At 31.1% G+C, this 14,694-nt stretch overlaps 3 protein-coding genes across 3 annotated transcripts; all 3 read left to right on the top strand.

Annotated features, from left to right (window-relative positions):
* The first annotated feature begins 5,630 nt into the window (after positions 1-5,630).
* LOC133784613 (receptor-like protein EIX2) lies at positions 5,631-7,130 on the top strand. The gene has a single exon (XM_062223906.1). The coding sequence runs from the start codon at positions 5,631-5,633 to the stop codon at positions 7,128-7,130; it is 1,500 nt and encodes a 499-aa protein (XP_062079890.1).
* A 2,745-nt stretch (positions 7,131-9,875) lies between these two features.
* Positions 9,876-11,868, top strand: LOC133784614 (receptor-like protein EIX1). The gene is made up of 2 exons (XM_062223907.1): positions 9,876-9,908; positions 10,507-11,868. The coding sequence occupies exons 1-2, from the start codon at positions 9,876-9,878 to the stop codon at positions 11,866-11,868; spliced, it is 1,395 nt and encodes a 464-aa protein (XP_062079891.1).
* Positions 11,869-12,603: 735 nt separating this feature from the next.
* LOC133784615 (putative receptor like protein 25) lies at positions 12,604-12,930 on the top strand. The gene has a single exon (XM_062223908.1). It carries the CDS (start codon positions 12,604-12,606, stop codon positions 12,928-12,930), a length of 327 nt encoding a protein of 108 aa, XP_062079892.1.
* Positions 12,931-14,694: the final 1,764 nt, after the last annotated feature.

The following is a 14,694-nucleotide window of genomic DNA, read 5'->3' on the forward strand; positions in this document are numbered from 1 at the left end:
GACCCAGAGACGGAAGAAGAAGACTTCGTATACTCCGATGTAGAAGATATCAAAGCACGTAACCTCCAAAAGCTTAATGAAATGTTTCCTAAGTTTAATAAACTCTAGAAATGTTTATTAAGGCAAAACTCGAATATATATATATATATAAATCTTATAATGAGTATCTAGAATTCATGTAAATTAGAAAAATATATATCCGAAAACTATTCTACAATATTAGTAATAGACCACTATGATGTTATTTTGGAGTAATATTTTCGCTGTACTAAATTCATATTGCTTATAATGTATTAGATATATATTATGAGAAATTGGTGAAAATATGATATATATATATATTTATTTATATATATATATATATATATATTCGTATGGGATATTAATCTATTATGAGTTATTCTATTTTTAACTAATTGATTTTGAGATATAGCATTCTTAACAAGAATAAAACGAAATAAGACCATAAAAAATGTCAAAAAAATTATTAGTACATATATTGAATTGTGTTTGGCAAGGTTATTTCTTATCCTCTAAATACTAATTTATTCATTACAAAAATGTTAGTTTTAGGCACAATAAATTTTGTGACTACAAATTAAAAAAAAATTGTCTAAAGAAAAATTATTTTATTTGTCATTATTAAAAAGTCTGTGACTAAAAGTATTAGTCACAAAAATCACATTTTGTTATCACTAAATGTATTTTTAGTCATAAAAAATTTTATCATTAAAAATAATAAGTTGTTACTATACATTAGTAACAATTTGTGATTAAATATGACTCTTTAGTCACATGTAATTTTCTATTGTGACTAAAAATGATATTTAGTCACAAAATATATATTGTGATTAAAAATTGTCCCTAAAAGGTAGCTTTATTTGTGGTGATTAATGCTTACTTTATTCCTTTATGAGATCTAGAGTTTCAATTTTGGGAGAGATGGTTATTCATGTAGAAATGTATGTAGAGTTTTGATATTTATAAGTGCGTGATAAATTATTTAAAACTCAGATTTCAACTTTAAATTATTTGAATTTGTTTGAAAATTTATTAATTGCCAATTACAATTACAAAGTTTATGTAATGGTTGACTTAAACTAGTCAAGTCATGAGTCTACTCTATATTATTTAAGTTCCAAATTGAAACTAACATCAGCCTAACTTTACATAAAGTTGTCGTTGAAAAGAAAGAACATTTTATTTTTTTTCCAACTATATTCAATTCCAAGAAATTTCAAGTCACTTCGTCAAGTTTCAAAACTGTTGAATATAGTCATAATGTTCTTTGGTTTGATGTGCGAGGTCACATTATTTTATGAACTATATTCCATGGGAAAGAAGACAAAGAATAGTAGTGATGATCATATTCAATTATTAATTAATAATTCTAAGCATTTATTTATGATGCGACACCAAACCAAACTAAAGAAATTTTGTGTTTCCATGGAACGATAATTCTTATATTCTTCAATATAATATTCTCAAAGAAAAAAAATCTCCAATTAATATGCCAGCAAAGTCTATTTGCCCACATAGACCAACAAAGTCTCACCAATTTGCAACTCAAGCAAAAGTATAATTTTAAACTTTAGATTATACTTAAGTAGGAAAATAATAATTTAAAATTGCAACCTGGGGAGAATTAATTGTCGAAAAAAAAGACTTTTCTTCATGTAATTATAACCACTTATAATGACTTAAAAATAAACTATATCCAAAGTCTTTTGGTTTTGTTGCATCAAAAGAGTACTTATGTATTCTACCACTACTATAAAAAAAGGGTTTTAAGGCATTATTTGCGCACCACGTGAATATGACAAGTCACTTCATCAAGTTTCAAAACTGTTGTCACCTAATGTTGTGATCGATGCTGGAAATTAACCTAAAATTGATTTTTATACCAATACTAATCATACAAAAAATTTATATTATATTATTAAAATCATATATATATATATAACTATCTGACTCGACACACATGGATGCCACCTCGTCATGTATAGACACACCTCGATGCGATTAATAAAAAATATATAACTTTTCACTCAGAGTGTCTCTTTATGGTGATTTTTTTTAATTTGTGTATTTTTTTTTTGTAATCTACACGTCTGAGATATGTACATACATATTTGGGAAGTTTAAAACTTGAAAACATACACAACTTTGAAAATATAGGGGTATTGTTTTGAACTTTGGGTGTTTTCAAGCTTTTAACTTCCCAAGTGTGTGCACACATCTTAGATGTGTAGTTCTAAAAAAATACCCAAATTAAAAAAATCACCTAAAATAGACAACCGAGTGAAAAGTTACACACTTTCTATGAATTGTATCGAGGTGTGTCGAGGCATGTCGAGGTGGCATCGAGGTAGACAATTTTTTTTTTTTTTTATGAAAATCATGATTTTTATGATATACCTCGATACATCTCGATGTGCCTTGATACCCAGGTTGATGGGCCTTAAAAATCATGATTTTCATGAAAAAAATCATCTGCCTTGATGCAACCTCAACATGCCCCGGCACACATTGATGCAACTCGATGCATGCAATTCATAGAAATTGCATAACAATTCACTTGGGTGTCCGTTTTAGGTTTTTTTTAATTTGGGTATTTTTTTTAGATCTACACATCTAAGATGTGTGTTAGGATTGGACAATAAAGTGAAAATGAATAATGGGATTCTCATTGAATAAGGGCTAATGTAGAGAAGTGTATATATACAACCAGAGATGAGTAACAACTCTGAAACAGAAATAACAAATTAAGTTACTAGCTATAGTTGTTCAAAACAGAAAACTCAACAAAATAACTACCAGCTAATTGAATCTCTAACCCCCCCCCCCCCCCCCCCCGCAAGTGGATAAAGAAGCCACAGTAAGTTTGTCTTTTAAGTGCAGAAAGTAATTTGAAGAGAGAGGTATAGTTAGTATATCCACTATCTGATCTGAAGCAAGAGTGTGTTTCACTTAAAGCTGCTTATTGAGAATCCTTTCCCGAAGAAAATACAATTCTAGTTCGATATGCTTAGTCCGAGCATGGAGGACCGGATTAGCAGGCATGAGTACAGTACTTTGGTTGTCACACCAAATCAGAAGAATACTATGAGGAAAAGCTTGAACTTCAGATAAGAGAGATTGAATCCAAGTAACCTCGGCAGTGGCATTTAAAAGGCTACGATATTCATCTTTCGTAATCGACTTTGACACTGTTCTTTGTTTCTTTGATGTCCAAGACACCAAATTTGAACCCAGGTAGATGCAAAAACCAATAGTAGACTAGTGATCATCATCAGGGTCAGATGCCCAGTCGGCATCACGAAAACCTATCAAGCTCAAAACTGAACAAGGTTGTAATAACAAACCATGATCCAACGTGCCTTTAAGATATCTCAATATCTTTTTAACAACATTCCAATGTGATTCAAGCGGGGTTTGCATAAATTGAGAGACCCTATTCACAGTAGAAGTGATTTCAGGTCTAGTAATGGTTGCATATTGAAGGGCACTAACCACACTTCTATAGAAATGAGGATCCATAAGTGGATCACTGCCATATGCAGACAACTTCTCACCTTCCAACATAGGTGTATTCAAAGAATTGGCAAATTGCATCTTAGACGGATAGAGCAAATCAGTAATATATTTCTTTTGATATAAATGTAAACCTATAGTTGTATGACTGACCGAATCCCAAGAAAGTAGTTCAAGTATTAACCTTAGGGGAGGCTATTAGGAATAGCGTCACTATTATTTTTTTTCCTTTTATTTGTTTATGCTGTTGCCTTTTCCTGTATTATTTTCCTTAGGCTTTAGTTTCTTTATTTTTCCCTCTTTCATATTTCTGGTAGTTGGTTAGGCTGATTCTTTTTCTGTTTTGTTTTAGTCTTGGTCTATATATGGCCAAGCTTTCCTTTGTTTTAATTCATCACTTCATTTTCTTCGGTAATAAGAAACTTGGAAATAATTCAAGTGGTTGCAGTAATATTCATTTTCTTTGTGGTCGCGGTAATATTCGAGTTATGTCGCACCCATAGAGAGGCAAAATACAAGCAAAATGAAATATTAGTAAATTGGGAAATTAAAAAATATATATATGAAACTTGGAAATAATATAATTTTGAGAAAAAAAATGATTTTATTTATTTATTTTTATAGAAAAGTGTCCCTGCATGTCATAGCAACTCACAACCAAATACACCAGGACATAATAATATTACCACCAGTATATATATCAACACCATTTTAACTCAGAGGAAAAAATCACCGAACAGTACCACGAATTTGGCTTGATTAGTTCAATGTCATGGTCACTTTTCTCTCTTCCCCATTTTGATGTTGTTGGAATAGTTCATATATGTCCCTTCTTTCAACGACAACTTTATGTAAAGTTAGGCTAATATCAATTTCTTTAAAAAAATGTATATGATATATATGTATATAGAACAGTGGTATATAATGAAGTCAAACCACATTAAATGTATCTATATACTTGAAAATTGACACGGTCCACTAATTTTTTATTATTTTTAAAATAACTCTGTTAATCTCTTTGGTCTGTATTATTAGTGTCTCTATTTCTAAATTGCGTATTATTTTCATTTATAGAATTTATTAATTATTTTTATAACAAAATGTTCATTTTTCTTATACATTTCTTTCAATAAGATTACTGCCAAAAAAAAAGTGATCAGTCTTTTTAAGTTATATATGGACGCTTACTTGAATGGTCCCCATATATATTCTTTTTTTTTTCTTTTATATGTAAATATATATAAAATAAAAACTGACAACTTCCAAAGAAATTTAAAAGCAAAAATCTAGGAAGGCCCAAGAAATTTCCTTAATAATATTGTCATGGAGGAATAATTCAACATGTAGCCATTCAGGAGACGAAATATGTTATTGATTATGGCAATTAATAATATATGTAATCTCGTTATACTTAACTATTTGTAATTTTAATCTAATAGAATGATTAGTTATATCATATGATGAAGTGGTAAAATAATTATTGTACTGGAATGGTTAACTATTTATTTTAAATATTTTTACATAAAATACTAATTTTTGCTAAAAAATTATTTTTTTACTGTCAAATATTTATTTTTCAATTTTACAATTTTAAAAAGAAATTTACACTTTTATGGTTTTGTCTTTTTTTTGAAGTTGTTTTATTTTAATGTTTAGTTATGATATACATATTATTTTTGTTATTTTGTTAGTTGATCCAATGAGTTGTTTTTTAAAAAAAATTGTATTTTCATAATTATGAACTTTGGAAGTTAGTATTTTTTAAAACTTAAAAGCGTATTTTTGAAAAAAAAAAATATAAATAGTAAAAAAAAAAACAAAAAAAAATGTATTTAAGAAAAAAGTCTCGTGTTTGCATGGATGGTTGATGAGAGAATGTTTAATATATATATATATATATATACATGGAGTAACTTCTACGTTTGTGGATAGAGATTGTACGTAACAGATTAGCCACACAATAAAGGTGTTTACTTTTCAATAAGACTAATAATGAGTCGTCCAAACATAATGAGACGTGGTCCCCAATTTTTATATGTATATATATATTTATATGGCAGTTGAATTTGCACTAGACCAATTGATAGCTTAACACGATGACGATGAGAGTTTTCGTTCTTTTGTTTGTCGTAGCCACGTGTCATGTATGGGGTACGAGCAGCAGTGTTGATGGACAATGCATAGAGAAGGAGAGAGAAGCCCTTGTAGGCTTTAAGCAAGGCCTTGTCGACGAATACAACGTTCTATCATCCTGGGCAAGCACCGGCGGAGATTGTTGCACTTGGAGAGGAATCAGGTGTGATAACTCAACTCATCATATTATTGCTCTTGATCTTCCTGCTCAATCTAATGAACAAATATTGAGTGGTCAAATCAGTTCTTCGTTGGCTGAGTTACAACATTTGAGCTACTTGGATCTTAGTGGCAATAATTTCACTAACATTCCCGAGTTCATTGGCTCTTTGTCTAGACTCACATATCTCGACCTTTCAGATAATCTCTTTGTTGGAATCATTCCTTCCCAACTTGGGAATCTGACGAGGTTAAAGTACCTCAATCTTTATAACAATAATTTTACTAACATTCCCGAGTCCATTGGCTCTTTGTCTAGACTCACATATCTCGACCTTTCATATAATCTCTTTGTTGGAATCATTCCTTCCCAACTTGGGAATCTGACGAGGTTAAAGTACCTCAATCTTGACAATGCCCCTGGCTATGGTCAGTTGATTGGTAATAGTCTTGAATGGCTTTCTCATCTCAATTCTCTTCAATACTTTGGGCTTGGAAATACTGATTTGACCAGAGCCACAAATTGGTTTCAATCATTCAAAACAGCCTCCTCCCTATCATTTTTGGCATTGTCTAATTGTGTATTACCACAAGTAGATATCTCATCTCTTTCGCATTCCAATTCATCCTCTAATTCTCTCACAGATCTTTCCATTGTGAAGAGTTCCGTACACCCCACAACAGTTCCTTGGTTGCTCAATATCAGCACCAGTCTCGTTAATCTTTCACTATCTGATAGTGACATTAAAGGACCTCTTCCAAATTCTTTTGAAAACATGAGATATCTCAAGAAAATTGATTTGTCGGCCAATGAATTCGAAGGTGGAATACCAAAATCGTTGGGGAATCTTTGCAGTCTTAAATTTCTATGGTTGGAATGGAACAAGTTCAACACAACACTCGGTGATGTTTTAAAAAGCCTCGACGGCTGTGCTAGAAACTCAATGCGTATTATGGATCTGAATGGGAACAACCTAAGAGGTTCTTTCCCTGATGATTTGAATACATTTCCGCCCCGTCTACAATATTTAAGCATCTTTGACAACTACCTCGAAGGACCCATACTGACCAATCTTTCAGTGTTGTCAGACCTTAGAGTATTGCTTGCCAATCATAACAGGTTCAATGGCACTATACCTGAAAGTATTGGTGAGCTCCAATATCTCGAGGATTTCGATTTCTCTGATAACGATTTCTCTGGCCTTGTCTCAGAAGTTCACTTCCGTAAACTTTCCAATCTAAAGGAACTGTACTTATCTCGGAACATGTTAACATTGAAACTCAATGGTGCAGCAGAGGAGTAGTATGCATGTTGATTTTGTCCAAGAGATTGCTGGCCCGAGGATGCATTAGTGGACTGAGTATTGTTTGAACTTGAGACAGGAGCTTGAAAATTAATGTCAAAGCGATGATAGCACTTTGACACCACATGACCAGCACGGTTGCAAAGCTGACAGATTGGTCTGTTTCCTCGGCCTCCTCGACTGCGTCCTCGGCCTCTTGGAAAGTAGCCTCGTCCTTGAAAGTTGTTGCTGTGAATGTTGAAACTTCCATTTGTGTTGGGAGGCCTGCGAGACTGAGTTGCAAAGTTTGCACTGGGCATGTTTAAATCGTTTGAAATAGGACCATTCATCTGTTCCAAACGCATTTCCTGACTCTGCAAAAGAAACTGAACTTCCTGCAGAGTAATTGGGTCAGCACGTGAAGTAAGGGTGATTACAACTGGGTCATAGTCATGACCTAAGCCTCCAAGTATATAAAGGATTAATTCCTCATCCGAGATAAGCTGTCCAGCTGCAGATAAGTTCTCGGCAAGACCTGTCATCTTCATCATATAGTCATGTATAGATAGATTTCCCTTTTTGAGGGACTGAAGCTGAAATCTGATTTGTAGTGTTCTAGCTTTGGACTGAGATGTGAATAAGAGCTCAAGAGTGTGCCATACCTCAAAGGAAGTGGTGCATCTTACCACATGACCAAACATGGTTTCTGATATTGAGTTGAGTAGCCAGCTCATGATGGCTTGATCTGTCCTCCTCCAGAGAGCATATCCTACATTTAGCTGGCGAGTTTCTCCTGGAATGGTTCCTCCAATCGTGTTGTCTACGAACTGGGGAGGACAGAGCTTTGTTCCGAGCACAAAGCCTTCGAGATCATACGCACGTAGTGCAGGCAGAACCTGGGATTTCCAAAAGGTATAGTTACCCCGATCAAGCTTCAGTGTAAGTGCAGCAAGACCTTGAAAGATGGGAACTGGAGGAGCAGCAGCAGCAGCAGGTGGTGCTACTGGAACCGGAGCAGCAACAGGGGTTGCAGAACTTTCTGTGGTAGCACTGGAGTCGGCCATGGATGAACCTGGGCTCTTGATACCAAGTTAAGAACAGAGAAATGTATGAATAACTTTTGCTGTATATTACTAAATGCTCAACGGATACATTTACAATAAGATGATTGAGTATATATAGTACACAGTGGACTATTCTAGAATACAAAAAGCAATATTGCATTGTACAGAATATTCTTCATTCTCTAGGGAATCAGTAACCGAATTGTACTATGAAAGGACAATGATTAGCTGTCAGCCTTTTCACCATTGTGGTGCTCCTCCAATTCTGTTATTGCTAATCCATTATTTTCAACACTTATTATATTTCTATTACTAATTTTTTTACAATATTATTGTATTTTACATATATATATATATATATGTCATGTAGCAATATAAATATATATCTATGTCAACATTGTGTTTAGTTGTCATATATATAGAGAATATTGATATAAATATTTATATATACTATAGAATTATAATTCATTCTATTATATATATATATATATATTTAAAAAAAACAGTGAACCAGTTTTTATTAAAATTATAGACATTGTTTACAACTTTAAAACTAAGCAAACGTGAAGTTTAAGTTTAATTAAATTTTATTTAAGTTATAAAGCGTATAATTTTATTATTTTAAATAATTATCATTGTAAAATATCTAAAAAAAATAGCTTATTTTAATTTGTTTAATTATTTATTTATTTAATTTTATCTAAGTTTATGTCATATTTACAATCTACTATTAAATATAAGAATATTCTGTTAAAGTTAATGGAAAAAAAATAAAAACAATTAAAACCAAGAATTTATGTTATCTACATACACTTTTTATATAGAAGAGATATGACTATCTCGATCAAAAGTTAATTGAAGACGCAATTAATCTGTGCAGAAATTTTATTTGATTGGATGTTAGATGGTAAATTACACAAGAAATTAATAATAGAATAAAGAGTATTCTTCACTAATTATTATTAAATTAATTTTGATAAAAAAAATTAGCTTAAAAAAGTATTTTTTATCGATTAGTAGTATATTTTAATTTTTTCTTTTGACACACTATATTTTGATATTATTAAAACTACATAAATATAATTAAATAGGTATTGTTTGTTTTTTTTTTCAAAATTCGAAATTAAACATATACAAACAAGACCTTACAGTTAAGAAATTTCTTAGAAAGATACTTTAATTGATGGAAAATGATAGATACAGCACAACTCACTATAATTATTTGTAAACTTGATTCTAGACTTACGCACGCAAGTCTTTGCAATAATTTGAATGTATTGGATGCTAGCTAGAGATATATTAGATGATAATTTTCAAAATTTCATTATTTCTAACTATATTGAATTGGATAAGAATTGTATAACATATATGTTTTCTTTTTTAAAAAATATAGTATATTACATTTGATCATTCTTATTTAAACTTATGCCTATATAAAATTATTTCATTAATTTTTATTGGGCTTTAAGCCGAGCTGTAACAAAGTTTAATTAAATAGATCTTTACAAATAATACTTAATTTCGTTAAAAAAAAGTATATTTTTACGATCAAACATTTTTTTCAATTTTATAATTTTTGTGAATTTTTTTATATTTTTACAGCTTCGTTTTTTTTCTTTGTATTGTTTTCACATGTTTTTTTAGATTTATTATAGGTTAACGTTTAGTTGTATTGATATATACTATTTTTTTTATTGATACAATGAATTGTTTTCTAATAGTTTTTCCTCACACGGTATTTTTGTAATTATGAAACTTTAAAAAGCATAATTTTGAAAACTTAAGCACCTATGTTTGAAAAAAAAGACTATTTTATAAAATATCTTTAAAACAATAATAATTAATAAGACTTAAAATATTTATGAAAATATTCTTTTATTTTTTTCTGATTTAAAATATAATCAAAGAAATTAAGTATTTTGAAATAATAATAATAATATAATAACTTTATTTTGAAATTGAATATTTTTGAAAAAATTAATAATTTATTTAAACACTATTATACTACAATTTCAAATTAAAAAGTAAATATATATTTACAATATTTTATTGATTGATTGATTTAATTAAATTATTTGAATAATTTTTGTATACATTATTTCAACATATAAAAAATAAATTGAAAAGAATTCATATAAAAATAAAAATGATTTATATATATATAATATATAAATTAGAACAAAAGAAATATCTCATAAAAGTCGAAAGAGAATTGGAAGACATAAAAGTCAATTAAGTACAACCCATCTATCTTCCTGTATTAAGTTTTCATTTTCATATCTATATATATACATATAAATGGATTAAGTGGATGTATGTATACACAGAATTAGCTATCTGTGAGAGTTGCAGTAGTGCTCGTGCTCGAGCTCGTGCTTGTGCTTGTGAATGTATGGAGTATTACGAGTAGCAATGAAGAAAGAAGTGGGCAATGCATAGAGAGTGAGAGACAAGCTCTTCTTGGGTTTAAGAAAGGCCTTGTTGATAGAGACAACCGTCTATCCTCTTGTTGTACCTGGAAAGGAATCAGGTGTGATAACTTATCTCAAACTCATCATATTGTTGTCCTTAATCTTGGTAGCAATTATTTGCATGGTGAAATTGGTCCCTCGTTGATTGAATTGAAACAATTGAGGCACCTCGATCTTAGCTTCACTATAATTCCAAAGTTTATTGGCTCTTTAACAAGACTCCGATATCTCTATCTTGACTATAATCCTTTTATTGGAGCTATTCCTTCTCGTCTTGGGAATCTTACCAGATTGCATTCTCTCTATCTTGGTTGTGAGGGTCAATTGAAAGCTGACAATCTCAAATGGCTTTCTCGTCTCACATCCCTCAGAGATTATAGTCTATGGGGAATTGATTTATCCAAAGCCATAGACTGGTTTCAATCAATTAAAGCAGCCCCCTCCTTGTTAAGTTTGGCAATAGAGTTTTGTCAACTTCCGCAAGTAGATCTCTTGTCTCCATCTAATAAAAATTCTTCTGATTCTCTCACAAATCTTTTTGTCTTCGACAGTTCCATACATCCTACAACAGTTCCTTCGTTGTTCAATGTGAGTATCAATCTTGTTAACCTCACCCTATATTTTAGTAACGTCAGAGGTCCTATTCCAAATTCGTTTAAAAATATGAGAAATCTTGAAAAAATTTACTTACGTGGGATTGGATTTGAAGGAGAAATACCAAATTCATTGAGAAATCTTTGCACCCTTAAACAGTTGTCTTTGATTGGGAACATTTTCAATACAACACTCCATGATTTTTTAGAATGGCTTAGTGGTGGCTGCACTAAGGATTCTTTAGAAATTTTGGATTTGTCGTCAAACCAACTACGAGGATCCATTCCTGAAATGAACTCATTTCCCATATTTCTAAGAGAATTACGAATTGGAGATAATCTAATGAAAGGACCACTCCCTAGTCTTTCAAAGTTACCATACCTAAGAGCGTTGGATGTCTCTTCAAATTCCCTTTCTGGTCTCATCTCTGAAGTTCACTTTCACAATCTCTCCAACTTGGAGAAACTACACTTGTCTTCGAACTCCTTAGCAATAAAATTTAACTACACTTGGATTCCACCATTTCAACTAACTTCTATAGGGTTGAGCTCTTGCAAGTTAGGTCCCAATGAGATCCATTATCTTGTTCTTTCACACAATGAGATCAAAGATACTATTCCAATGAATTAGTTTAGCAATTTGGCTACGAAATTGGATTATGTGACTCCCCCAATATTTGTAGTAGATCTATCTTTCAATCAATTTTCTGGTCCTATCCCATCGTCTTTATCCACTAATGAATTATATCTTCAAAATAATAAGCTCACCAGTTTAACATCTTTCCTGTGCGAACCACGGCTGGTAGTTCATCACAAAATATATGTTCTTGACCTTTCAAATAATCTGTTATCTGGAAGCCTTCCTGAATGTTGGGGGGATTTGAACGACTTGGTTGTTCTCAATTTAGGTAACAATAATTTATCCGGAGTTATTCCAAAGTCAATGGGTTTATTACTACAAATTTGAGTTTTGCAATTGAGGCACAACAACTTCTCAGAAAATCTACCCTCATCCTTACAAACTTGTGAGCAGCTTCAAGTTTTTGATATTGGAGATAATGCATTGGAAGGAAAAATTCCATTGTGGATTGGCCAAAAACTGACAAATTTGATCTTTCTGTCTCTAAAATCTAATCAACTCAGTAATCGTATTCCATCTAATCTATGTAATCTCCATGCCATTGAAATGTTGGACCTTTCCATGAATAGAATATTTGGGACTATCCCTCCATGTCTAGACAATTTTACCTCTATGGTGGAAAAACGAGATCACAATGAATTAGATACTGGAAGCTATATCTTAAGGGTGGATGTACCTCTTGGTAAGAGTGGTATATAATTCTTTGAATTAGTATCACTAGTGATTATGTGGAAAGGAGTGTACCTTGAGAATGAAAAGATTTTTAGATCATTAAGACTCATTGATCTTTCAAGCAATCAATTGACTGGACAAATTCCAAAAGAATTAACACATCTTGTTGAATTAATTCAACTTAACCTATCATGGAACAATTTGCATGGAGCTATCCCAAAGGAGGTTGGGAAATTGAGTAATCTGCAATCACTTGATCTGTCCAACAACAAGTTCTCCGGTGAAATTCCCTCTAGCTTAGCAACAATATCATTTTTGAGCTACTTGAAGTTGTCGAACAACAAATTGTCTGGAAAAATCCCCACAGGAACTCAACTATAAAGTTTTGAAACCTCTAGCTATACAGGAAACCTTAGACTTTGTGGACCTCCTCTACGAAAATGCTTTGGAGAAGAAACTTTACAAGGCAACCCAAATTCAAATCGTGATGAAAGCATTGTTGAAGATGGTGAAAAATGGTTTGACATGAAACAGTTTCATATGGGAATTGGAGTTGGATTTGTCATTGGATTTGTAGGAGTTTGTGCCAACATTTTGCTTATAAAATTTTGGAGAATTGCCTGTTTCCAATTCTTAAATAGCATGGAGAATTGGCTTTATGTGACAATTTCTATCAAAATGACCCAATTGAAGAGAATGTTTTCAAATTAATTAGCAGGTAATGTATTATATACTTCGGTTTTTCTATGTTTTTAAATGGGCTAAAATCACTCTAGGAGGTTGCTATCAATTATTTTGCTTTTCTAATTTAATTTTTTTTTAATTTATGAACTGTGTACTTACAAAATAGCTTTGGATGATCTCATACGATGGAGTGGAGCTATGGTGATTTGAAATTTCAAGAGCTTAAGTTCAAGTGCTAAAAGCAGATCAGTTTATTTGTAATTTTTAAATTGTTTGGATGCTTTATATGTTTACTGATTTGTAATTTTTGTTGTCGTGTGATTTTTGTTTTTTTTTGGAAGATGAACAATCCACTAAAAATAAAACTTGTGCCTTTTAAATTATAAAGTTTTATTTTTTCAGCTACAACATATGTAATATCCGTTTTTCTAGAAGGACGATTTCGTAATTTTTCTACTGTGTGCATCTTTGTCATTTTTTTTCTTTTCATTTGATGGAATATTGGATATGTATGATTCCCAATGGCAATAAAATTTATGGTTTCTCATGTTTGAGTTTTTTTGTGAGATCACAGCATGAGAATAATGTCAAGTGAATTAATAACAGTTCGGGTTAAGTTGTTATTTATTTAATTAAAAATTATTATTATGGACATAATAGTAATAATAATATGCTTCAAATTATTTAATCATCTTATGTGTAATTTTTAGTTTTCCATTATATTATTATTATTTAATTGAATTAAATAATTATAACAAATTGAATTTTTGAAAAGACCATAATACCCTCAAGTTTGGGATTGGTTCAAGGTAGGGGTGTTCATATAAACCGCAAACCATGGTTTGGAACCAAACCGCACCGCACCAAACCGCCAAAAACCGTAACCGGTGAAATCGTTTTCGATGGTTCGGTTTTAACCGGACCGCAACTTTAATGGTTTGGTCACGGTTTCTAATTTTTTAAAACCAATTAAACCGGACCGGACCGTGATTTTTCTTAAAAAATAGTTTTTAGAAATGATGGTTCAAAGATTTGAACACCTACACTTAAGTTAATATAAAATCTACCAAACCATCCAAGCCAAACAATTTAATTGTTTAAGATGTGTTTTCAGTAGTATTTAATACATGCACAAGTTTCCAAAACTAAAAAAAAGATAAATGTAAAGTCCCACATTGTTTAGAAAGTAAACATTTCTTTTTCTCACTTCTATAAAATGATTCAAAATACTTACACTTACAACAACAAAGAAAATAAGATTCTTGTAGACTTTTATGGTCTTAAAAGTAAAGCTAACATTATTATTATTTAAATACAATTATTTAGTTAATTATTTTATAATAAAAACAGTTTATAATTTTAATAATTTGGTTATATGGTTAAAACAAAACCAAACCGCACCAAACCGTTTATTTATGGTTTGGTTTGGTTTGGTTTTTTAACTTTAATAGTTTGGTTTGG

This window comes from Humulus lupulus, chromosome 6, assembly GCF_963169125.1.
Source record: "Humulus lupulus chromosome 6, drHumLupu1.1, whole genome shotgun sequence".
NCBI lineage: Eukaryota > Viridiplantae > Streptophyta > Magnoliopsida > Rosales > Cannabaceae > Humulus > Humulus lupulus.